The sequence below is a fragment of the Lepisosteus platostomus genome, chromosome 19 (genome assembly GCF_059453375.1).
Source record: "Lepisosteus platostomus isolate fLepPlt1 chromosome 19, fLepPlt1.hap1, whole genome shotgun sequence".
NCBI lineage: Eukaryota > Metazoa > Chordata > Actinopteri > Semionotiformes > Lepisosteidae > Lepisosteus > Lepisosteus platostomus.
The window spans coordinates 12,736,503-12,763,565 of NC_142629.1; the positions used below are offsets into that span (position 1 = coordinate 12,736,503).

The 27,063-nt window shown below is 44.4% G+C and overlaps 2 protein-coding genes across 2 annotated transcripts in view; one reads left to right on the forward strand and one right to left on the reverse strand.

Moving 5' to 3' along the window:
• The window catches only part of chlsn (cholesin), a 129,552-nt gene that overhangs the window by 53,043 nt on the left and 49,446 nt on the right, over positions 1-27,063 (forward strand). The gene's annotated exons all lie outside the window — the stretch shown is intronic.
• gpr146 (G protein-coupled receptor 146) lies at positions 12,695-27,010 on the reverse strand. Its single transcript, XM_088612844.1, has 2 exons — positions 26,713-27,010; positions 12,695-15,755 (listed from the first exon to the last, which is right to left on the reverse strand). The coding sequence occupies exon 2, from the start codon at positions 15,711-15,713 to the stop codon at positions 14,712-14,714; it is 1,002 nt and encodes a 333-aa protein (XP_088468970.1). The 5' UTR covers positions 15,714-15,755; positions 26,713-27,010; the 3' UTR covers positions 12,695-14,711.

A 27,063-nucleotide genomic window follows, 5' to 3' on the forward strand; every position in this document is an offset into this window, starting at 1 on the left:
GACCTGGTGTGTAGAGTAAGAGTATCTTGTTCAAGTCTGGAGATGGAGAGTGGGAGAGGAAGGCTAGCCAAGCAGGAAGTAGGTTGTGCAGTGAGAGCTGATGTTCAGATACTGCATTATCCTCTCCATAGCACCTGCGTGCAATTGGTGTACCTGCAGGGCAGTATGCTGTTAGTGGATATATCAGCATGGGGTGTTGCTCTGCAGTTTTACTCGAGAGTCGTAAATGTTCTGTATAAAGTTGCTAAATCATATGAAGCACAGTCAACACCCATTTTAAGCATATGACCTTGGTTTATTATCTGTGCATTTCCCCATTTATTGTGGGGAAAGTCCCTCATTGCTGATTGAACAGACAGAATTCCCTCTTTGGCAGATCCTGTCTGTTGAATCTGAAGTGGATCAAAGTGAAGTCTGTGCTAAAGCAGGGTTTTACTGTACTGGTGCAGTGAAGTCAGGAGGGGTAAGCTCAGGCCCTGGAGGGCAGCGGTTGAATAACTGAATTAAACATACGATTCTCTGTCTTTGGGGTCTGGTGCTGTGAAAAGCCCGCTGCTACTGCCCCTCTTGAGGGGAAGAAATAGAAATCAGGCAGGGCTGCTGGTTTTCAGTGGTTGTTTTTGTTCACGTGTATATGGTCAATATGTTTTCTAAGTAAAATCACTGAAATCTGTTTATCACAAAACCAGGTGAGTTATCCTTCAATTGGAAACGCAGTAGATGGCATGCCTTGGTCACCCATCCTAGGACTAGCTTGTACCCTGTTTTTAACTGTAACAGTTCCTCCTCTTTGCTGTCCATTTTGCTGCTCTGTGGACGTTGTTCTGAGAGACAGACCTCCACCCTATTAGAAGCTCTAAAATAAGACCGGCTTCTCTCTCAGGCACTTTCTAGGGCTTGGTAGCCCTTAGAAAACACAGCTTGTTTTATTCCCCATGACCTCTGTCGCTGTCGCGCAGCTGTCCAGCAGTGCTAATGGCTTTGCCGTGGCTTGTTAGTCAGCTGTCACATGTTGATAGTGCGGTCACCTGGCCATTGGGGTCACACGCATTTCAGATTGGTCAGAGCGCCTCATGGCTCTGCCACTGAACACCAGGTTCAAAACCTGCACCGCTTGCTACATTGACATCATTGCTCAGGGATCGCATTTTTCTGTCCGATTTAAGTGGTCATAAAAGAAGAATTAGCCAGATCTCACGTTCCCACAAGATGGGGGTCTCAAGGTTTGTGGGTGACATGGTTTAAGTAGTGTGTGAGTGCAGCGAGGGCGTTCTGTACAGAGGCCACGGCGCACATGTTCAAGGCAGAGGGTGCTTTGCTGAGGGCTCTAATTTTAGACTCGCTAGTGCAGGCGGAAGCTACAGAGGAAAGGTGATGTGTGTGCCGTCTTGTGGAGTGAGGCTCTGTGCATATTTCAGAGGGCTCCTTTTTGTATCACTACCATCGTGTTTAGAAAGAAGAAAGAACAGGGCACTGGGAGGTTAAGATAAAATGAGTGGATCCAGCAGAAATCACCCTGACCCGCAAAGCAGCGTTAAGCTCTACACTACATTTAGGGACCACTAGTTGTCAAATGAAATGTTTTTGTGGAAAAACCAAAATGTCCTTTTTGGTTTCAATCAACTGATACAGCTTTCAGTCTGGATCCTGGCACTATTTGCCACTGGTCTGGAGGCCCTTTAAAGACTTTTGTCATCTACAGACTTTATGATCTGCTACCATCTGGAAAACGGTACCGGAGCATTCGGGCCCAGACTACCAGACTCAGAGACAGTTTTTACCCCCGCACTATCAAACTATTCGACTCCCAGCCTCTCCCACTCTCACCTCACCTCTCACCTATGATCTGAACCTCACAGTACCTTCTTTCTTTCTTACCAAAAACCCAAACACACATTAAAAAATCTACCTCTACCATACATGTTAAAAGCTCACTCCCCATAATTTCTATCCCATTATTTCATTCTGTTGATGCATATTTTTGCACATAACCTGTTACCTTTTTGTTGTTTTTGCACATTGCCTGTTGTTGTTTTTGCACATTGCCTGTTGTTGTTTTTGCACATTGCCTGTTGTTGTTTTTGCACATCGTCTGTTGTTGTTTTTTGCACACTGCCTGTTGTCTCTGTCTTTCTTTTGTTATACAATTGTATTGTTTTTTTTTCTTGTACTACTTATGTCCGAGAGCTAGCTAAATAGCATTTCGTTATACCATATACCTGTATATGAGTATAATGACAATAAACTTGAACTTGAACCTATTTGAGATTATCAACAGAAATGACTGTTACCCCTGGTTTCTCTTTCTTTATGTTCTTCTGTTTTTACCCATGTGGTCGACTGCTTAAGTGTTAAGTCTTAAGACTAATTAAGCTAAATTAGGGATAAATTAGTGTCAGGATTTTTTGACAATTCACATTTTAAAAAAAGTTGTCCTCATGATTTTTCTGTATGAAATTCAAATCCTGGAAGAGGGAATACAACTGGAAATTTAGCTGGAGAATGTAACCTGAAAGCCAATCTTGAGCTATACAGCTTGTAGAGAATTTTCCAGACGTGGAATGGGGGAAAAACTGCAACGTTAATTAACATTCAACACTTTCAGTGATTTTAGAGTATTGTAGCAGATGAAACTGTGATGCAGACCGCCCTGATGCCTCCTGCGTTTAGCCTCGATGATGTATTTAACATGACAAAGAGGAGACGAGTGGAACATGATGGGGAATCTTCAGATCTGCGGTGCCTGGCAGGTGTGCGTGGGGCGCAGGCTGTGTGCAGGAGGTTAGCTGTGCTCATCCCGCACAGGAAGAGAGAGTGGTCGTGTCATCTTTACCAGTTCACGGTCAGGCCTCGCTCCCTGCAGCGCTCACGGACAGCTCCACTGCCCCTGCAGCGAGCATGAGCCCTGCTCTTTCAGCAGAGCCAAGCTGGAGCTGCTGCTCGTCTGACACAGAGCACACAGGAAGGAAGTCAGGCCTGCATGTCGACTCGCCAGATGACTAGTTAGTTGATTTCCTGAACTTTCTAAACGTGCATTATTTCCTTTTTAATATCTGCACAACTTGCATTGATGCTTCCCAATCTCTGATTTTAGTATAATAATATATAAAAGTATCAAAGGAGCAAGTAATTGGTTTATTACTTGAAAAGAGAAGAAGGAAAACACAACATTTTGGCTGTGGGGCCTTCTTCAGGTGTCCTGCATATTAAAGTATCATAATAATTTTTAACAACTCTAACTGGCTCCTAGAGTGCAGTATTGTGACATCGTTACTGTAGACATCTGTATCTCTGCTGACCTTTGTGGTTATAGCATTGCTGTCGCTTGTGGTTGTTGTATGTCAGTATTTTTTTCTTGCACTTTGGTTGATAGGAAGGCAGTCCAGTGATGTGATGGTTAGCGCTGGGCTGGGGTACCTTCAGTGTGGAGTTTGCATGTTCTTCCTGCATCTGTCTGAAGTTTCTTCCCACTTTCCAAAGCCATGCCATTCAGGTTAATTGGTCTAAGTTGTCCTTCTGTGCTTACCCTCCAGCGTGCCTCCTGGGATACGCTCCATTCTGCCGTGATCCCTGCCAGGAATGAGCTTTATTAACATTTAAATTAATGTTATAACTTTATTGTTTCGCTGATTATATGGGCTGCCATATTGTAGTGCAGAATGTTTTCTCTTGGAGTATCAAGCACCATTTTCCCATTTGAATCTTTCTTTTCAAAATGAATTTGTAATTAACAGGGGAAATTGTAGGCCTCAGCCTTACTATACATGATTTTCTATCACTTTTTGTTATATTAAATATGTCCAGTTGAGGAAGGAATTCTAACAGTTAAGTAGAAAGAGCTCTTCAGCTGTTGCAGTGCCCTTTCTCTGCAAGACTGTCGAATCCTCTTCTGGTTAACAGCACTTCTTCCTTTTGGCCCCTAGGTGGAGCCGTAAGACAGTTAAAATGGGCTGTGGTTTGTACAGCATCCAAACGGCTTCAAAATCACGTCTCAATGGTCTGTCTCTTTTAGGCACCTTTCATTTCCTGCTCCCAACACTGCTTTGACCTTCTATTTTAGCTTTATGCTTTTATACAGTTTTCAAAAAGGGGCGGATACTTCAGTATCCACAAACAGCCCTCAGCAGTGGAACCACAAGCTGAGAGACTTCAGGCCTGGACCAGTTTGGTCTCCTCCACACCCTCCTGCTCCAGGTGTAGCTGTACACCCTACCATTCTTTCCCTCCACTGAACTGTACTCATGCCGCCAGACCATACGTGTTAATTGCTGTTGACCTTTACTGTTCTGTAGTGTTTCAAGTGGAAGATAAAGACATGATGTAGTATTGAAATAGTTATTTTATAAGGTCAGTTTTTGTAGCTACTTATTTATATGTTGTATTAAAAACTTAAAGCATAAAATGTGAATTTCTTTTTCAGCCTTGAAAACTAACGCACATTCCCAAGCCTGCTTCGAGATCTGTCAATCTGCTGAACTCAGTGTACACACCTAGAAGCAGTCATGGCAAAAGAAAGAGTTCAGTTGACAAAGCGTGGCGCATCAGAGCGGTTCGGTGTATGACCGGCTCCTGTAGGCGCTTGTGCTCACAGTCGCAGCACGTGAGGGGGATTAGCCCCTGAGGGGGGGCAGGAAGGTGTCTAGCTGGCAGCACTAATGAGATTACGGCGTATCCCAAATCCACCTGGGAGGTCCGAGGTCACGACCTCAATCAATTGAGGCTAGTATTGGAAGGCAGAGATGAGGATGGACCTCCAGACTGAGTGACATTTTACACTCTTCCACACTCACACAGGGCTGCACACACAGAGGAGTGACCCCTTCCACACTCACAGAGGAGTGACTCCTTCCACACTCACACAGGGCTGCACACACAGAGGAGTGACCCCTTCCACTCACACACAGAGGAGTGACCCCTTCCACTCACACACAGAGGAGTGACCCCTTCCACACTCACAGAGGAGTGACTCCTTCCACACACACAGAGGAGTGACTCCTTCCACACTCACAGAGGAGTGACTCCTTCCACACTCACAGAGGAGTGACTCCTTCCACACACACAGAGGAGTGACTCCTTCCACACACACAGAGGAGTGACTCCTTCCACACACACAGAGGAGTGACCCCTTCCACACACACAGAGGAGTGACCCCTTCCACACACACAGAGGAGTGACCCCTTCCACACACACAGAGGAGTGACTCTTTCCACACACACAGAGGAGTGACCCCTTCCACACACACAGAGGAGTGACCCCTTCCACACTCACACAGGGCTGCACACACAGAGGAGTGACCCCTTCCACTCACACACAGAGGAGTGACCCCTTCCACACACACAGAGGAGTGACTCTTTCCACACACACAGAGGAGTGACTCTTTCCACACACACACAGAGGAGTGACTCTTTCCACACACACACAGAGGAGTGACTCTTTCCACACACACACAGAGGAGTGACCCCTTCCACACACACAGAGGAGTGACCCCTTCCACACACACAGAGGAGTGACCCCTTCCACACACACAGAGGAGTGACTCCTTCCACACTCACAGAGGAGTGACTCCTTCCACACACACAGAGGAGTGACTCCTTCCACACTCACAGAGGAGTGACCCCTTCCACACACACAGAGGAGTGACTCTTTCCACACACACAGAGGAGTGACTCTTTCCACACACACACAGAGGAGTGACTCTTTCCACACACACAGAGGAGTGACTCCTTCCACACTCACAGAGGAGTGACTCCTTCCACACTCACAGAGGAGTGACTCCTTCCACACTCACAGAGGAGTGACCCCTTCCACACTCACAGAGGAGTGACCCCTTCCACACTCACAGAGGAGTGACCCCTTCCACACTCACAGAGGAGTGACCCCTTCCACACTCACACAGAGGAGTGACCCCTTCCACACTCACACAGAGGAGTGACCCCTTCCACACTCACACAGAGGAGTGACCCCTTCCACACTCACACAGAGGAGTGACCCCTTCCACACTCACAGAGGAGTGACCCCTTCCACACTCACAGAGGAGTGACCCCTTCCACACTCACAGAGGAGTGACTCCTTCCACACACACAGAGGAGTGACTCCTTCCACACTCACAGAGGAGTGACTCCTTCCACACACACAGAGGAGTGACTCCTTCCACACACACAGAGGAGTGACTCCTTCCACACACACAGAGGAGTGACTCCTTCCACACACACAGAGGAGTGACTCCTTCCACACACACAGAGGAGTGACTCTTTCCACACACACACAGAGGAGTGACTCTTTCCACACACACACAGAGGAGTGACTCTTTCCACACACACACAGAGGAGTGACTCTTTCCACACACACACAGAGGAGTGACTCTTTCCACACACACACAGAGGAGTGACTCTTTCCACACACACACAGAGGAGTGACTCTTTCCACACACACACAGAGGAGTGACCCCTTCCACACCTCCATGGGGTTGTACACACAGAAGAGTGACTAACTTTGTTAGTTTCTATCTCTTTTTTACCTAGTTGTGATTTTTTACACATATGCTGTAAAATGTGTGTGTATAAAATGTTACACACTTGGCATGGTGTCGCAGTGATTAGCATTTTCTGGACCTGGGGTGCTGTCTGCATGGAGTTTGTTATAATATTTATAATAATAATTCTATACGCTTATATAGCGCTTTTCTGGACACTCTTCTCAAAGCGCTTTACAGGTAATGGGGACTCCCCTCCACCACCACCAGTGTGCAGCCCCACCTGGATGATGCGACAGCAGCCATAGTGCACCAGTACACTCACCACACACCAGCTATCAGTGGGGAGGAGAGCAGAGTGATGAAGCCAGTTCACAGATGGGGATTATTAGGAGGCCATGATTGGTAAAGGCTAATAAGAAATTTGGCCAGGATGCCGGTGTAACACCACCACTCGTTTTGATTTTTAATCCAATGTTTTTTTAATCAGGATTTGTAATGACCACAGAGAGTCAGGACCCCGGTTTTATGTCTCATCTGAAGGATGGCGCCTTTTTTACAGTACAGTGTCCCATCACTATAGTGGGGCATTAGGACCTACACAGACTGCAGGGTGAGCACCCCCTACTGGTCCCACTAGCATCTCTTCCAGCAGCAACCTTAGTTTTCCCAGAAGTTCTCCCATCCAGGTACTGACCAGGCTCACACCTGCTGAGCTTCAGGTTGAGTTGCAGGGTGATATGGCTAGTTGGCTTCTGGGAAAATTGGCCCTGGACTTTGTTGACTGGTTGTGTGTGTCTGTGTCCCGCTTTGGTGCTTTGCTTTGGTGTCCTGTCCAGGGTATCCTGCCTTGCGCCCATTGCTTGCCGACATACTCCCCCACGAGCCTGTGTTGAATAAAGTGGTTAGAATATGGATGAATGATGAAACTTTGTTCCATGTTCTTGTGATATACAGTAATTATTCAAATTGGAATTATTTGTTTCAAGATCCATCAGTCGCAGAAAATTTGAGGTGCTTTCCGAGGAAGTAATGTTAAGAACTTAGTATTGCTGCCTCAGAAAGAGCTCAAAGAAGAGTGACCAGAAAATTCCAGGTCTAAATGGAGTGTCATCCCCTGGCAGGTTAAATGAGTAAAATCTTCTCAGCCTTTAGCTGAGGAGATTATGAGGGAACTTGATACAAGTAGCCAGGATCCTGCAAGATCCCGACAGCCTCAGTCTGGTGCATTGCTTCACACTCAGCAGTAAAACAAGACCTCAAGGGCACATCTGATTATCCCAGGAAATTATATTTAGGGTTGAGAGTAATGGCCACTCTTTGAGCAAAGAGTGGTGGGTGTCTGAAACCAGCTCTCCAGCCATGTTATTGAAGCGTAATTAGAAGTGTCCACGAACCAGTCGAACCCAACCACATATTTCTTAACGCGATCTTGAGCAACGCTTTGATATCGTTATTCTTTATCTAATTCCCCTTGAATGACCTTATTTGTATGGATAGAACTTTGGGTTGTTAATTAATAACCCACTCTAACTCGTTTTTCTAAATATGTAAGTAATTATCACCTTTGTGACACACAGCAGAGATTGATTGCGTCTTCTCAAGCTCCTCAAAGTAATCTCCTTTCCTCTTGGGAGAGACATTAACTGAATCTTCAAGTCTTTCTAGAAAGGCTACAAAAGAGAAGGGACAATGATCGTATCAATAAATAACGAACTTAATAAAATTGACCAGAGTGCGGTCTGCTTTCTCTGAATATGTGACTCTTCTCCCCAGAAGCTTTGTAGGGAATCTGGGTTGGAGTTCTTTAGGCTGAACTGTGCCTTCAGTTTTTGTCTCCTTTTCTCAATACCAGCAAACAGGCTCTTTGAAAATGTGAGGTGATATAACGCTGGATCAGGGCTTTCTGTGTGACTCAGAACACTGGTCCCGCAGGTCGTGACCTGCCTGTCGGACCCGTTCCTTGAGCTCAGTGTTTTTCACACACTCTTCCTCTCGGCAGCGTGCTCGCTTCACCCCTGACTTTCAGGCTGTTAGATGGACGTTTTGTTTGTGCTTCAATCCAGCTCAGACCCAGCAATAAAACCAAAATCTCTTTAAACACAACTGAGCCAGTGGTTACATAATCTTGCTCTGCAGAGGAGCTACTGTATTACAGTTATTCCAGGGTGGCTGCCAGATTATTTTATAACATGCCCCTCAGAATAATCACTGAGATTATCTAGAGCCATGTTTCTCAATCCCCAGTCTACGGACCCACAGCAGTCCCTGGTGCAGTGCCGACCGGTCCCTGCTTTAAGTAAAATTACTGATTAAATTCTAATCTACCTACCGGCTCTTTTTAGCGTAAATGTTCGTCAAAGGAGGAGAACTGGAGAGAGTTGGTCCCTGGTGGAAATAAACTTGAGAAATGTATTGATCTTGATCTTGGTTGTAAACTCTGCGATATTTCACAAAAGCACACCTGATTTAAACTCCATTGGTAAACGTTTTCCGTGTGTCTCTGTGAGTAGTGCTGGGACGTTTGGCCTGCACAAATCCAGTGTGCAGTGTTCAGTGCCGTTTATCTCTGCCAAAATAAGTTTTAATGAGCTATTAAATCCTTCCTTGACATTCTGGGTCTGATCTGATATGTTGGTTAGCACAACAGATGTTGTTGTAGGGGCGGGTGGGACAAGGTTCCTGTGGTTTTCTGGAGATGCTTTGGAAGCTTTCGCAGAATCAACAAATTGAAGCGATTGTCGCAGAGATTGGAGAACAACAGATGAAGTGTTACAGCTTCCTTTCATCCGAGTGCCATTAATTGCTGCGCTGGTTAACCGCACCAGAGGCAGAGCAGGCGGGAGGTGGGGTTAGCTGAACGTGGGGGACTGCTCGGTACTGCTGGGGTCCATTCCGTGTCTGTTGACGCGGGCCCCCTGTTCCCAGCGCTTGTAAAATAAACGCTGCTGGCGTGTGGAAGGTGGCTTGAGTTCAGCTGATCCTGGGTTCCCTTTCTAGGCAGGAGGGCCGCTTTGTGTTACTGGTCGCAGTTTGAAAGCCAGCGCTCATCCATTAGCTGGCGATGATAATGGAGACCAGGAGAGACGTGATATTCTAGCTGTTGTCCATACAACTAGGACTAGTGAAGGACACAGCGTAGAGTCACTGACAACTGTCCAGCTTTGGCTAAAAGAAAAAGCTAAAACAGGGGATGAGTGAATTAAAGTCACTGACCTTGGCTTTAACCTGAAGAAACAGTGTGCTTGACCAAGCCTTTCTTGTTTGTTTTATCTGGAAAATAATTGTAAAACAGCCTGCTTGAAAAAAAAAGGAACGATCTCATTGTGTAACGGAAGACCTCAGTTAGCATGTAAACCCAGAAGAAATGGATGATGAAAGCCTGGCGTCTTAATGACTAAACTTGTGTCGGCGAATACAGTGCTTACACAGTCCTATCTCAGCACACTGAGTACACTTGTCTGTTGTACTCCTGCCCAGACATAGTGCCTGCCTTAAGCCAGTCTTGTGGTTTTCCCAAGCGTAGATGAGTTTTTGATTGTGAGAATATGCAGTGTACAGCTGTTTTAAAAAAGGGACTACTGAATCTTCTTAATGGTTCCCATATCTTCACCTAGGGTTGGTTTAATTAAGAAAAATGTTATTGTTGTCTCGCTGCACAGGCAGACTTTGATCTGCAGGGTCTAGGTGGCTTGAGGCCCTGTAATGGACAGTGCCGGTATTGTGAGCTCAGAGTTGTGCTCCTGCGCGTCTGCGCTGCGGGTGCCCGGAGTCTGCCAGAGACTGCCCTCCCCGCCATCAGCCAGCTGCTCCTGGACGCCAAGGCAGCAGTGGAGATCTTTCCTGGTGTGGCGGCATAGAGCCAGCGCAGCGAGATTGTAACGAGTTACCTTGCTCTTTTTCATGGTCTACAAATGCACCCTGTAGTTCTTACATTACAGGAGATACTACGATGGCTTCATGTTAGGCTTTACGGGTTTCATATTGTAAAGAGACAAAATAAGTTCAAGTAGAAAACCACATTTGTGTGGTGTATATTATGAAGAAAAATGATAAATGCTCTGTGGGTTATTGTAAACCAATTTATAGCTGAGTTGTATCCACAGCAACTTTTTATTTTCTTGTCATGTCATATGATCTTTAACATCTAACGTCTACAGCGGCATTCACACTCTGCACAGCTGTACAGACTGTAGCCTCGGGCACCAAAGAGCTTGCTTATTGACAGTCTCGTCGAAGTTGGAGCTACTGCTCTTTGTTATGGAAGTGAGATAGACACTGTGCATCCATTAGGCAGTTGTGGAATTGCGGCAGCATTTGATTATGAAATGTTTAGTTTTTTTTTTTAAGAGGAGGCTCTCCTCAAAGCTGATTAAAAGGTGCAATGCTCTGGTGTCTTGTCCTGACCTGGCTTAAATTTTATCCCTTCTACAATAATTACAAATCCAGATTGAGGCTGTTTCAAACTGAGAGGTAGCAAACCACAACTCCACAGGAACATGTGTAATATTAATAACGTTGTGTATTAAAATTATATGTAAGCGCATGCATTTAAACAGTACGATATGTACACAGTACTATTTTTTTTCTGTATATGTGTGTGAAGTGGATGACAACCTCTCCTTCATTAATGTTTTAGAGGAAGTTACTAAGAGCAAGTTGACGTTGATCCAGTGGCGTGTGGACTTCTCTGGAAATTATTCTTGTTGTGTCCGGAGACAAACTCCACAGCGTCTCTTTCGACGTGTGAGGAATTCCGAGAATGCTGTCCTCACTCTGTATCCGAAACGAGCCACAGGAAGGGTGGCCCGGCGGCGGCAGGCCTCTCCGCTCAGCTGCCGAGAGAGAGATAACCCCGCAGAGTCCCATCTCTGAGAAAGGTGCTTTCCCAAAGCTGGGCGAGTCGCTGAGGGCTCCTCCAGCTCTTGCAGCAGCCACCAGGGGAGACTACACCCAAAACACGGACGATATGCATCAATCCCCACCATTACACCGCTTTAACCCCACGTTTTGATGTCTGGAGCCGCCTGTCGTGAGAAACTAGCAACTTATTGCACAGTTGCAAAGGTAACGCACAATTAATCTCCAGACACAGTTCAGTTTGCACATCTGCGCTTAACTGATCTCAAAGAGCCAAGTCCTGGAAAGAAGTGGGGAGTTTTAACTCAGCAATGAGAGGTCACGAGAGGCAGTTAACTGTATTGTTAAACAAAGGTTTCCTAAGTTAAAAAGGCCTACCTCTTGCGTGAAAGCAAGGCTGGTTTTGCCTTTGAAATAGTTGTGACCATCACAGCCATGTTGTTGAAACAGGTTTCCTGAATACTTGGGCTGAATGCTTCCCTGTTTGTAATCTTCCACCTCTTAACCATAATTCTGCATGAGCAGTAAATGTACTTAAGTGCATATTATAATATAACTTGTGTACCATATACAGTTATCTGCTATGAAGTAACAGGTCCAGTTACACTCAAATCATTATTAATGATTTAGCATTAGAGGCTTAAATACAGTAATATTAATCCTAATTAAATCACTTCTTAACACATAACATGGATCATGTATATATACATAGCATTGTATATAAAGGATTCAAACCACCCTCTTACGTGTTTTGATGCTGACTGACACTTGTGACATGAAGTTTCCATTTTTTTAGTTACCATATGTCTTTTTTTAATTCTTTGTTTGGTATTAAACCTGAACACACAAACTTAAATAAATTATTTTTTGAAAACCTATAGTGGAACGTGTTTGCACTCTTGTGGTAAAAGATCGGTGAAAATCAATAATTCTTCCAATCAATAACTGTTCTAATACTCGGGACCCCAAAATGGCTCTTCAGGCCAGGCAGTCCACTAAGCACAGATTGGGTCTGTATCCTGTAAAAGCCATGAGAAAGTCATGCCTCTTGAGCTGTGTTTAAACCCAGATCCATCAGAAGTAAAAAGGAAAAATCTGAAAACGGGGCTGCACCCCTTTCTAAAGATATAATTACAGAATTATATGCATGCAAACAAGATAACAGTGCAGGCATATTCCACACACTGCTGAGCGTGAATGTCTCACTGTGACATTTCTACAGTCAGATGTGGTCATTAACCTGGTTTTGCTCTCTGTTGTGGTACAATGGAATTCCAAGACAGACCAGAATGCGACTGAGTAAGAGACACGCATCTTGGACACTCACAAGAACTGGAGAAAAACAAGCAAAAAAAAAATGTGTTAAATATTCACACTGTTAGTTTATTGGTTTAACAGTCTTGAACTCATTAGAGGCAAGTGTTGTAGATAATCAACTAAAGTATCTAAATATATCTCTGTGAGAAAATAATACTGTATTTTGTACTGGTCTCTGTTTGTTAAGCCTCTAGGGTACAATATATACAGATACTTCATCATTTTATATATACAAATAGCTTTTACAAATTATAGTCATTTGTACATTAAAAAGGTCACACATTTGCACTTTCACATCATGAAAATTAAATAATTCTACACTCTGCTTACATAAGTGGGTTTAAAAAACTCTTACAGTACTTTTTAATATATATATATATTTTGGTAGACTGTATATTCTATAGGCTCTTCTATTCATGGAGGAGTCCTGTGCGCCGTGCCCGTGATGACCGAAAGAGGTCGTGACAATATGAGGGCTCAGGTTTTCAGTGGGTGTCTTTGTTCCAGGAAGGCAAGAATCCAAGGGACAGTCTCAGGGAGGTTTCACACGAGACGTAGGTGGTGCAAAGTACAATAACTAGCAACTCTTCCAAAGCAATGCTTTTAAACTGAATGTTTTCTGAATGTGTGGTACAGACGTAAGCTGTCACACTCCACAAATAGTTTTTTTTTCCCCCCATGAAATCATTCATTTATAGCAACTACAGCTTTATCATCAGTTTGTCCATCTATCACATGAAAGTGGCAGACGAGAAGAAGTGTTTTATTACGTTATTACTTCATGAGATCCCAATCGATAATCAAGTAGCACGCTAGGTTTATTTTTCTTGCCCTGAGATGCCGGCCTAATTCAGCAGTCACACAGTACTGGCACAGCTCTGGCTTCCTACTCAAAGTGTCAGGAATTACTCACGGGACTTTGATCTCGCAAGAAGCAAAGATTAACCGGGCAGGGTGTCTCCTTCCAGCTGTTTGTGGGTCAACACCAACTCTCAAATATTTTTCTCTTGGTCCTATTCTTCTGCAACACTTTAATAAAGTTTATCCACAGGCACCGTCCTGTCAGGTTACTAGATAAACCCATGCTTGAATAGTGTTTGAGTAGATCAGAGAAACATCTCCCAGCAGGGAATGATTCTTCATTTATTTAGGCTGTATCGACATAGTGTTATCTGAAATACTTCAAGACTCAAGACACATGGGTCTATATATTAACCATCCTGATTGCTGTTTTAAGTAGAAGTGTTGAACATTTTTCCTTTTTTCTCTACAATTCTGTAATTCATTATTTACTCAATAAGCACCGCTGGAGACAGAGAGCCTTTTCTAGAAATGTTATTTCACTGAGCCGTGAATAATATGAGATGCTTACTTTGCGGAGCACATTTTTTCCTGAAGGTGGCCAGATGTTGGGCACGTAGATGTGTAACCATTTACACGTCTCCTGTGCATCTAAGCAACAAATATACACCATTAACACCCTAAATTCTGTTCTCCCACAAAGACGGCCACTTTCCCAGAAATCCCAGAATGCTGTACAGCCACAATTGGTTGCTATAGCTTATGAGACTTTGTTTGGGGTTTACCTGGAAGTCTGAGAGATTCTTTACGTAATGCCCCAGGGTGAATATGAGGTACGGGTATTGTGTGTGTGTTATACATGAAGTGTATTGTTTTTTTAAGACTTGAGTGGACTTGGAATTGGATGTTGCAAACCAGGGGAAAGGGGGAAGAGGGGAATCTGTAATTATTAACATGGTTTGAACAAAGTGGCTTGCACGCTCAAAAAAAAAAAAAAAAAAAGCACTTAGTGGTTTCCTCGTAGTAGCCAGCTCTGCAAGAAATGCAAACAAATTCCCGTAGCATCCCGGCGCATCTCGTTGCGCTCAAATCCACGAAACCGGCGCAGGTGGGCCGGGACTCCTCCGTGATCGGCGTCCGTTTAACTTCCTTTCCGATTTCCCCGGGGGCGTCTGCTGCTCTGTCCTGCCGCTCCTCGGTGAGCGACTCCAGATCCGAGGGGAGTGTGGTGGCGGCGGCGGCGGCGGCGGCGCGGCCTCTCCTAGGCGACGACCTGCTGCACCGCCGAGCGCTCGTGCGAGCACCCCGGCCTCCCGCAGCGCAGCTTCGCCAGCAGCCGCTGCAGCTTGTGCGGGAAGTTCTTGTTCATGTGCCGGTACGTCAGCGGCATGGCGAAGCTGCTGGAAAAGGCCAGCAGTTCGGCCAGACACCTGACAAAATAATACACCGTTATCTGAGGTCTGCTGAGGTACCTCCCCTGCGCCCCGGACAGCGTGTGGACCAGCAGTGTCATGTAGTAGGGGGTCCACAGCGCAAACTGCACGCAGACTGAGGTCAGGAGGAGCCTGTGGATGGAAGGGTCCAGCCTCCCGGAGTCCTGGTCCAGCGGCGTGGACTCTTTCCGAATCCGCAGTATCAGCACCAAGGCGTAGAGGACCGCTATCGCGGGCACGACGTAGCCGATGAACATCATGATGGCGTCGGCTGCCTCCTTGTTCTGCATCTTGGAGCACTCGATGATTTTGGTGGACACGTGGTTGCACACGTAGAACAGGAGGGAGGAGAAGCTGGTGAGCACCGCCCCGCCCCAGATGAACCCGCACACGTGCTTGGTGTTGTAGACGCTCGACATGTACGTCCTCGGCAGGGCGCGCTCGATGTAGTAGTCCAGGCTCAGCAGGGTGGTGGAGTACATGATTACCAAAGAGGAGATGTTGAACAGTATGAGCAAAGTGATGTAGATCTCGTTGTTGTAGTCCCAGATGGGCCACCTGGTGTAGCTAGGTCCCAGCAGCTCGATGGGGGCCACGATGTTGAGGACGAGCCCGGCAATGGCCATGTTGACAAAGTAGACATCAGGCATGGTCATGGAGACCTTGTTGTAGAGGTTGACCACCACCAGCAGAGCATTGTAGCACAGCCCCACGGGGAAGCACACAATGAGGTAGATGAGGGAGAAGACGGACAGGACGAGCCCGAAGTCCTGGCAGAGCTGGTGGTCCACACTGTGATCTGTCTCATTGTAAAACATACAGCTCCACATAGCGATCTTCCTGCAGGGCTTCACTTCCGATCACTGGTTCAACTGAAAAGACAGAGAAGACAAGACCTTGTTATTCTCTGGCACTGGATGTAACATACCAATCTTCCCTTGCCTATCCATCTTGACTGGCAATTCACCTTGACCAGAACTAGACTCCGTCGGGTGTTAATAATCTAATACGAAATATCAGTAGAAATCGTGACATACCTAAACTGGAGATTTACAGTACAGTGATTTTCTTTTCCCACTTTCAGTTTTCTTTGCTTTGTGTCATATGGTTTCCTTCTCAGTGCTGTCAGATAATTTTTCTTAAAGAAGGTTTCCATATTGAAGTTGGATATGCAACAGATCCGTGTATTAAAATGCCCCCTTTAGCTTTGTTTCAGTAACAATGCCTATCCTCTCTGTTGCCTGGAGCGGTGTGGTGCTTTCTGAAGAGCAATGCACTTGTCTCCCTCCTTTTAATGAGCTGCCTGTTTTCTTTGGCAAGAGTGTGCAGGATTCTCTTATGTACGGTCAATCTTAGCTGGCAAGATCCAGCCCCCCTTTCCTTTCTTCCTGACTCAGGGAGCAGGGCTTGGGAGTTCAGCCTTTCAGCTCGCAATTTATAGCGAGGAAATAAAAACCTCAAAGCCCAGGTCCTGCTGGGAGTCAAGGAGGAATGACAACATTGTAGGGGTTCATGCCGAGGTCACAGAAGGCTGTGCGATAACCCTTCCCTTCTCTAACTCATCCCCTTTGTTTTTTGTGCAAATGGGAGGTGATTCTAGCCAAGTGTCGGATATGTGCTGAGCTTGTTAAGGCTGGATCCTACAGTATCTGTGGCTCATCAGAGGAGGCAGAAATTCTCAGATTCAGTTACATATATTAACTATACAGTATATAACATTATACTGTAAGTACAAGTTGATTTTTACCATTAGATGGTATCTGAACCTATATTAAACATAGGTATTGATTGTAAACGGTAAGAGAGGACCTTGGCTGTTGGCATTCTCCATGCTCACTATAGCACTGACCTGGCAGATATGGGAAAAGAAGCCTGGTTCCAGACTTCAACTGGAGAGGTTTCCTCTAGGAGGAAACACGCCTCCACTCAATTTACCCAATCACATGTCTGTTTTGTTCAGACCCGTCCAACCCTACCATAACTGCCCAATAGTGACTGCGTATGATGATGACTGACTCCATCAGTTCATGGCAGAACAAGGTTAGGAAAATGCATATCTTGAGAGTCATCATAACAGTAACAAAAAATGAAATAACATTATATCTTCCTGTTTGCCTTGTTGATTGATCAGATATAAAGGGAGGCTAAATGTTTTCTTTGCAGCTGTGGCAAATATGAGTTTCTGATTTTGTCAAAAATTTTCTTAAAGGCTAAACAGACAAAGTTCGATTCAGACTTTAATTCCAAATCTATCCGAGTTCTCCAAAAGAATGCCACTGATCTGTCAAGTATTTGTTCAAAAACAGCATTGTTGAAATACCACCAGTGGTTTTTAATCAGTTGATCAGTTTGCTTGTGGCTCAGTTTGCAGAATAGCAGGTGTTTTTTCTGTGCTTTAAGAGCTGAAAAAACAGAAAAGTCAGAACAATATTTCAAATCTGCTGAGTTTGTGCAAAATTGCACTTGTTCACAGTAAACGAGAAACACACATCTACAGGGTGTCTAGGTTTCTATTCTGTGTCCACACTCTGTATGGTCTTAATATTGTTTTAGTCTTTGCTGTTCGGCTTTGTTTTCCACTCCCAGCTTTGTGCAAGCCTTTTCATTTTATTTATTTATCATGCTTGCTGAATTGTTTTCTTTGCACTTAAATGTCACATCAACTTTATATGCGTTGTATGTCACCGTGAGTCAGGGCGTCTGCTAAGCAAATAATTAGTTTGTATCTCCAGTCTTTTTTCCTTTTCTCGTGTGGTGGGAAACCTTTCATTACACAACAGCTGCTTCCCTTCATCCCTCCCTGCTCCGATTAATTGAATTGTGTAAAGAGCTGCCTGGCAGTGGTCAGCAACAGGACACAGCCAGCAGCTGGATCACGCCTCTGTTCTGTTTCGTGACCTGCTACTGTGGAGCCTTTCTGGCACTGCACGGCTCGGGCTCGACCGCAGACTCGCAGACGCACACAGCACTTGGCTGAGGGCTGCCTTCATCCCAGAGTCTGTGTTATTTGGAAGGCAAGGCAAAGGGATTTGGGACTGGGGGAACAGCGAAAAGGGGGGGAGGTGGGGGTAGAATTGCAATTTCAGAACCTCCCTCGCTCTTGGTCCCCGAGACAGGTGCAGGGCCTGGTTGCTGAAAAGACGCGTTCAGGTGACTAATTCTCTGGGTGCATTTGAATAGAGCCCAGGCTGAGATGAAGGAATGTGACAGGCAGCAGGAGGAGCTCAATAGATAGGGCAAGACAGCAGGGAATTTTTTTCCTGGGATATTCTTTGTCTGGAAAGAGGACCACACCTTTCTTTTTCAGGCTTGGTCGTTTGACACTCCCCTATCAACCTGCTCTCCCCAAACCTGACTCCAGGAAATCTCAAGTCTAGACTTCTCATGGTAGCAAAGTGGATTTTGTAAATATCCTGGCTTCAAAAGTACATGAAGAAAAAACTGGCCATACCTCTCAAAACCCTTTTTTAAAGTTTGTTAGAAAGCTTAGTTAAATACTGTGAATCTAGCCTCACAGAGCCTGTGCTCCAGAAATAAGCACTACTGCAAAGTAAAGGCAACCTTGCTTTCTTGTTTTCAGAGTTTCTTCTGCCTAAAAAAGCATTTTGAGTTTCAGCATACTGTGAAATCAGTGTTAATACAGTGACCCATCTGGAGGTTGTCTGTACTGCACATCTTGCTTATCTGCATCGGTGGAGGTACAAAGCTGTCGCTGTTTCAGCTTTCTGGACTCCTTTAGATTTGCATTTGTAAGCTTTCCTCTTTATTTAAAAACTGCAACTCCCACCATTCCCAGTGAAGAACAGTCCCAACCACATATCAGCTTCTGGCTTCCAAGATAGATGTGCCTTGGACTCGCCTCGCGTGGGCAGTAATCACTTAAGGATACTCCCGTTCCTATCATTTCTGCACCTGAACTGTGCCAGGGTTTTCTTCGCCTCTTTCGGAGTAGCCGTTTCACTTCCCGTGTAATCACAATTTCTCTGGACAGCCACAGCTTGTAGGAAGTTGTGGTGGCACAGAAACGCACAATTTTTGATACTCAGATGATCAGAGTTAAGATTTATTTTATGAGCATCACAACTGCCTTCCTGTGAAGGCTGTTGACAGGAATAGGTTTAAGAAATAAGCAAGGAGAAGCCTGCACAAAATTGGTACGTACAGCTCAAGAGACTGTGTTAAGCAAAAACACGGGCAAATTTGGCTTTCAAAGACTGATGGACGTGCCTCTTGAAAGACTGCACGTCAGGCATATCATTGGTCTCCATTACTGTTCCATACAGTCAATAAACACTCTCGTACTGTGTTTTTAAACAGTGATGTTAATTAGCCTAACTGACAACTCATCCCATTTGAAACTTGAGAACTCTCCTGAAGTCTCTCTTGAGATGAAGGATGTTGCACACAGCTTCTTAACAATTGGCTTAAGATACAAAGCCCAGGGGGAAAGTAACCATGTAGAGTATCCCAGGCACTCTGTATTGATGGTGAATTATACAACCAAGCTTAGCACTGTTGGGGTTTTTTCTCCTGGACTGTTTCACAGGGACATTCCTCTGTAGTGTGCATAGGCCTTCTGGGAGAGCTGTGAATGCACTCCAAGAAAGTGTCTCATATTGTAAGCAGAGAAACCAACACTTGTTGCAGATTCCAGCAGAACCAACTTTTGAGCAAGAGTCTTCGCAGACTCAGTGCACAACACTGCTCAACCTGATGTTCCACTATAACATTTACAGAGGACACAATTGGAAGCTAAAGGAATTTAAAAGAGAGATCAGGCAACACTCTCTGACAAAGGAGTCTGGAACAAACTGATGAGCCACGTTGTCGAAGACGATGTCCTGACTTCTTTACCAGAAGCAGCTGGATGAGTTCCTCAGATCAACTAACTGCTTGTGATCAAACAAGCTAGATGGATACCTTCCACTTGTTTGCACACTTTTACATTCTTAGAGCTAAAAACACAGCAGTCCACAAGGCACGTGCTTGACATTTACCTGCGATTGCAAAAAATGAGTTTGCTAGTTGTGTTCTCGTATCTCAGTAATCCCACTAGTGTGCTTCACGTGTGCCTTTCTGGGCTGTCCTGCAAAACCACTGGGGATTATAAAATTAGAACAACATCCTTCTGATCTCATGTATTCACACACTCATCTGTCTGCCCATGAAAGGAGAATTGCACAGGCAGGCCTGGATTTACCAACAGCTAAATAAGTCCTTTTGTGGCAGCCCCAATTCGCCATCAAAAGTCAAAATTAAATGAGAACAGCAGTGTTTGTTTTTTCTAAATTCAGAGTTTGTGGGAACCTGGATTCCCAATGCAGTTTTGTATGGCGGTATAATTAGGGAGAATAAAAGCCTTTCTTCTTTGAGACAGTTCAGGAGAAAAAAACACTCACAGGTAAGCAGTCGTCACATTAGATCATACCTGTTTTTGGAAAAAAAAAAGACTATACTTTAGTTCGCTTTCTTTACAAACCACATCTTCCAAAACAGCCCTCATTTGTAGCCAGCTCTCATTAAAGAGAGTAGAAAAGCAGCTTTATTTTTTCAGTAATAACTGCTGTCTCTCAAAGTGATTACCTCTGCTATTAGAACCCAAAACATGCCTGATAATTTATTTAGGCAGTCTCTGTGGTTCTTAGAACACTATATTTAGTTTTGCTATGAATGTTTGTTGTAGTTTATAATCGCTGTTATTATTTTTAGTCCAGACAAAAGAGTTTATAGTCTGAAATTCTCCAAATGTCTGCATAAACAGCGAGAAAGGAAATTTACTTTGCAGCTGCATGAATTTAGGAGCCAGGCTGCATTGTGAATGAGACTGCACACAGGTATGACCTAACATTTCCTTGAGAAATCAGAAATTTAAAAACCATTAACTTTAAGCCTCATCTTTTTAAAATTAGTACCGAATGTGTCTTCTAATAAAATGTACAGTATTATCTGATGTGGTACATTACTGATTACCAACACTATAGGGCTAATAAACCCGGTTTTCTTTATTGTGGCTGTATACAGTGGCCTCTTGGGTGAAAGAGCATCCCTTCTAACGCGTCACCTTTTAACACAAAAGATTACTAAGATGGCCAAAGAAAGCCACTCAGATCCTCAAGGCTCCTCCGCTAACCTGTGCAAAGTAGTGTTTCTGAACAGCTAACAGGCCAGTCAAATCAATACTAGAGATCCTGCTGTGAGTATATTGCATTAGCCTCTGTTCTACAAAACATTGTTTCTCTTCATCATGTACCCAGCTACAGCGACCTTAATAAATGAAATAAAGAATACATTTCTAAAAGAAACCTGCTCCCACAGGTCACACTACTGGTGACATTTGGCAGCTGGATTTGTGCTCGTCTAGCAAAGACTAAGGTGATCAGCTACGATGCTATTCCTCTCTACAGCCTGAACTCCGTAAATATAGCAAGTGTTTCTAATGCACACATTTCAGCGTGATTCTCAGGAACACAAATATTGCAAAATAACAGAAATGACACCAGACAACCATAGCGATTTAACGGAAGCTCTCTGAAATCAGATGCAGCTGAGATACCACTTAGTATGTGTTGTTATTTTTCTTTCAAAAAGTCCTTCAAAGCCTCAGTTTATTGCTTAACTACATTTCAGGTGAAACTGTCTTAGCTGTGCTGTGCTTCCTTTCTCTGGTCGATCAAACTGCACATGAGGAAAGCTGATCACACGTGACAGAAGCATTTGGGCTCCCATTAGTTGAAGAGAGTGCTACGTGTGAATCAGAAATTACAAGCACTCCTCTTCATGAAATTCCCCCACCCATTCCTGCCCAGCACAAACTCTTCTTCTTTGGAGTTTACACCTGGCTTTTCAGTCACAGCAACCAAAACAGGAGAATGATCTCAATTCATTGTAACTACCCTGGAGGCATTAACATTAACTTCATGCAGCACTGCACACTTTACAAGCAAAACTGGAAGAGATCCTTCACCTGTGCCAACAGAAGTCATTTTGCCTTGCAAAACTGGTATTGAGTTCAGCCAATTTCATGAATCCTCTTTTTCGATGCTTACAAAGTGGACCTTTTTGGATGGCAGAGCACAGCTGATTGAGAGATCCTCCTGCCACTCCTACTGTAGCACAACGAGGCAAGACTCCTGGCAGTTCACATACCACAGGGCAGCAAACAAAGGCTCTCTGAAGAATGTAGAGGTGGCGTTAGGAATTTGGGCAGTGTATTAGGAAGCGTTTCAAGCTAAGCTGCTGTGTACGCTCTTGTTTAGTCAATGCTGCAAAAAAAGCCTCTGTAACGACTGTACCAACCTTGAATAATTGTTCTAGGCAAGCTAAAACCTCAGCTTATACAAGCTTTTGACCTCCGTTGCTGACAAAGAGGAAAATATCTCAATAAGATCCTTATGCAACACGACTTTATAATTTAGAAGTGTTTTTAGTTCTGAGGCTTTTGTGTTACATTGCAATTTGACGTTTGTAAACCTTTTACAGCTTCTGTTGGTGAAAACGTCCTCTGAGCTCCCCTTCTCATAAAAGTGCGCCGTTCTTGACAGCAGCAATTGACTGTTTGGGTACAAACTTACAGGTTCTGATACGGTGCTGCTTGTCCCTTAATGACCATGTTAGGCTTGTTCTGTTACTTTGTTCCTCAAGTCTTGTTTGCCTTATCAGTTCTTTCTACAGTAGCTGGAATTTGGCAGGACTATCCAGCTATTGTCTTTTGTTTCGTTCCATGAGACCAAGAACACTGACACAGCTCCTTGTTTCAGTTCTGTTCCCTCATCCTCCTGAATATTGCCTCTGTATGAGCTTTTAATAATGCTGAGAAAACAACCGACCTTCTCCTAGGCATTGTTCTGTTGTTGGGTGCCAAATGTCTGGCTCAAACCACTTGAGTGAGCTGATCAAAGCCAAGACTGTGCTGGCTGCTTACTAGGAAATGTGGATAATACACTGCTTCTGTAATTCAGTATCCCCTTACTGTCTTTGCCACGCTTTGATATGAATCCCTGTGCAAGCATTTTGCTTGGAGAGCATGTCATACACTTCGGTTTCATATCACATTACATTAATTCATAGCTGCACATTAAAAGAAGCTGTACATTGGCTCTTCTTCTCTATACACAGAAAGGAGAGAAAAGCAATCTCACGGTCTTTGTGTGCTAGATCCTGTGGAGTTCACTACAACTTTGTCTCCAGGGTTGAATACAGAACAAAAACTGTAGTCTGGTCATTTTTATTCTGTGTCAAATTTCACACCAGTATAGCGCATTACAACTGTCCGGTTCGCTACACAGTGACTACCAAAAGTATTCACCCAACTACGACTTTCATATTTTATTGTTACAATTTGAAATCGTAAAGTTTTTAATTGGTATTTTTTGCCATTAATTGACACAACACACTCCATAATGTCAAAGTGAAAAAATTTGGTAGATCCCCCTCCCCCCCATGAGTCAGTATTTGGTACAGGCATAGAGGCACCTTTGGCAAAAATTATAGCCTTGAGTCTTCTTGGCTCTCTTCATCTCTATTAGCTTATTAAAACTGCAAAATCTCTCAAGCTCCCTCAGGTTGAATGGGGACCATTAGTGATGAGCAATTTTCAACTTCTGCCACAGATTCTTGGTTGGATTGAGGTCCGGGTTTTGACTGGGCCACTCCAGAACTTTGCCTTTTTTGTTTTTAGGCCAGTCTAGTGTGGCTCTGGTTGTATGTTTTGGGTCCTTGTCCTGCTGGAAGATAAAGCAGGCTTTCCTCCAGGATTTCTTTGTACTTTGCTGCACCCGTTTCGCCTTCTTTCTTCACAAGTCTTCCAGGCCCTGATGCAGCGAAGACTCCCCATAGTATGCCACTGCCACCACCATGCTAAACAGCAGGGATGGTGTTCTTAGGGTGATGTTCACCGTTATTCTTGCACCAAACATAGCGCTTAGTATAGAGGCTTAAAAGGACAATTTTGGTTCCATCAGACCTTAGACTCATCTTCCATCTTGGTCTCAGTCTTGCATGCCTTTTGGCAAACTGTAGTCGAGGTGGATGTGAGTTTTTTCCAACACTGGCTTTCATCTTGCCACTCTCCCGTGAAGCCCAGATTTGTGAAGCGCCAAGGTTAATGTTGTCGTGCGCACAGCATCTCCCATCTCGGCCGTGGAAGACTGTAATTTCTTTAGCGTTGTCATTGGCCTCTTCGTGGCCTCTTGTCACTGGTGCCTTCCTCTCCCAGATACTGAGTTTTTGAGGGTGTCCTGTTCTGCACATATTCACAGTCGTGTCATGTTTTCTCCATGTGTTTGTAATACTTTATTGCACTTTGAAGAGTGTTCAATGTGTTGTAAGTGTTCTTATACTCTTCCCCTGATTGGGTATAACCCAATAACCCTATCCTGGATTTGTTTTGGCTGCTCCTTATAAAGCTGTACTAATCAACTGTGGGTCTTCCCAGATATAGGTGTATTTAACCTGAACTGATGTGAAGATCCTTAATTGCACACAGGCGGACTCATTCAATTAATTATGGAACTTCTAAAGACCATGTGTTGCACCAGAACCTGTTTAGGTGCATCATGGCAAAAAGGATGAATACTTGTGCAATCAGATTTTTTCTCTTTTATATTTATAGTTAATTTAGGAGGATCGGAGGAATTTTTTCACTTGGCCATTATATAGTCTTTTGTATCGATCAATGGCAAAACATCCCAATTCAATACATTGATTCCATATTGTAACACAAAAAGATGTGATGTGTGTCACGGGGTGAATACTTTTAAAAGCCATTGTAGATGGGAAATGGACACTTACCCTGGACCGAGAGAAACAAACTTCTCCTTAAGGTGAAGCATGGAAGGAATACTGGTCCAAATTTCATCTCCTTTCAATTTCCTAACGGGCCTCCATTGAAACGTTCCAACCCCTTTATACCCATATTTTGCAACTACTTTGAAATTCTTAACGGGTTTTGCTGTGATTTAATATGAAACTTGAGTCTGCAGCCTGCTTCAGTTATTTCTGGATAGGAGGTGGGACTTGAACTGTAGCTACTACATTACTCTTTAATTAAAATCACTTTGAAAAGGCTGGGCGCGAAAAGCCAGAGGCCTCTATCTGTAACAGAGATCTGAGGCTCCTCAGTCAGGAGGCACTCTCCTACAACAAACTCGTTTCTTTCACCATAGCAGTGATGGGCCAGCTGATCACCTAGAAGCACACTACAAACCTCCCAGTGAACTGAGTTAGCTGCGATATTGTGAGGTTACAGGTCTTTCTGGTTTCCAATCCACACAGTCCCTGGGCCGTCACTCTAAAGAGCTTTCTGTCAGGGTTAACTTCTGCCTCTTAACTAGTAGGAAGCCACAGGTACAGATGTCCATCATAAGATTTGATACAATTCTGCTGTGCATGGCTGCCCCTGATACTTTTCAGTTTATGTACTGCTTTCTGATTATTCTTATGTACACGCTTTGGGGGTATTATTATAATATTCACTTATACTCACTTGTCGATCAGTCTGTTTTGTGTACACGGGCACTTTAGAACAAATAAATCAAATCCTTTATGAACAAAGCCTCGCTGTTCGCTATTCAGTTACAAAACTAAATCTGCATCATCGCTGTCTCATAGGATGTTACGGGACTGTATCTCAAGTCACCACAGCTCTCTCCCTGCCAGGCATGGAGTAAGTTTTTTAACGCGGATCGCGTATCTCGAACACTATAGACCACACAGCACTAAGCGCATTCGACTACGAAAACAGGGAAACGATTTTTCGCGTTGAACTACCTGGTAACTTAGACTTCCCGTTAATTTCGGTGATTTGTCTTTCACAAGAGGAAAAAAATGTATTATAAGCTCGGTCGCCGCGTTCTTCAAAACGGCTCTCATTACAGTAAGTATCAGACTCGCGGTGCCATTGTGCTGGTGCTCCGCTTCAAAGCGGCAGCGTGTTAATAATCCATCGCTGTATCGGTGACAGGATCAAACACACTTTACTGGCGCAGCCCGTTTATTAACCACGGAGTACAGACACTCGATACCGCTGGATGAGAACATGATCAACACGGTCAAAATAACACGAGAAAAAAGAGCCGTCTTGATCCGCTTGTGAGTTGACGTGCTGCAGTTTTAGTACTGAAAGACGATTTAAAAAATGCTCGTTTGCCGAAACGAAAAGACGTCCTTTCGTAGTCTATCGATTTGACGTGCTGGAATTATATACCCCCCCTTTTCAAAAACTAGTAGTTTTGTAAACTCACGATCATTCCTGGTCATTTCCTGTGTTGTCAGTATTGCATCTGTCAAGAGTACTGCCGCTTGAGCCGAAAATAAGCATTAGTTGGATTTCTTCAAAGTTTCATTCACATTGCGACCTTCCTTCAGAGTCCTGAAGTGAATATCGGAGCTTTTATGAAAAGCTTTTGGAGATTCCTCTGGATTAAAAAGTTGTATGTTGTAAGTGCAATGCATCATTGATATTTTATATAATGATACCTTGCACTTTTTACATCAAATCACAAAGATTTGTGTGCTTCAGTCCTCACCTTGATTCTACCAATTAAACTCCCCCCAAAATAATGTATACTAACAAGAAATACAGTTCGTATACCTCTAAAAGTCTACATATATCGCATGATGCACATCGCTGTTTATGGCATCTTTTTTCTGTTTGGGGTATTCATTTATAACGTGCTTTCTCTTACTTGAAACTAGTTTAGGCCAGCACCATGTTCTCAAAACTGAATACAGTTTCGCTCCGAAATAATTTCGCTCGCTCCTGACATCTGCTGCTCTCCAGCTTCGGGAGTCCCGTGGAACAATCTCGATTTCAGTTTAAAAACAACTCACCTGGTCAGCAAAACTGCGACTCCTCGGGACGACCAAGGGAGGCATTGGACTTCCATATAATCCCGAACACATGTCCCTCCGGGTTTTCTTTTTCTGGAGTTCTCGCTGTGGGGAAAACAACCTGTTCTGCGCCTCTGCGTCCCTCCCCTCCAGTACATGCAGAGAAAAGTTGCGGGGAGAGACAACAATGTGGGCCGCCTCTCCGCTGTTTGTGCGAGCTCTCTACCCCGCCCCCCTGAGCCAGACCCTCAGTGCTTCGCGTAAATGCGCACGCCAGCTGCTCGGAGCGCTCCCGAGTGGCCCCGGCCCCCAGTGCGAGTGTGTGTGTGCGCCACACGTCCCCTCCGCCCC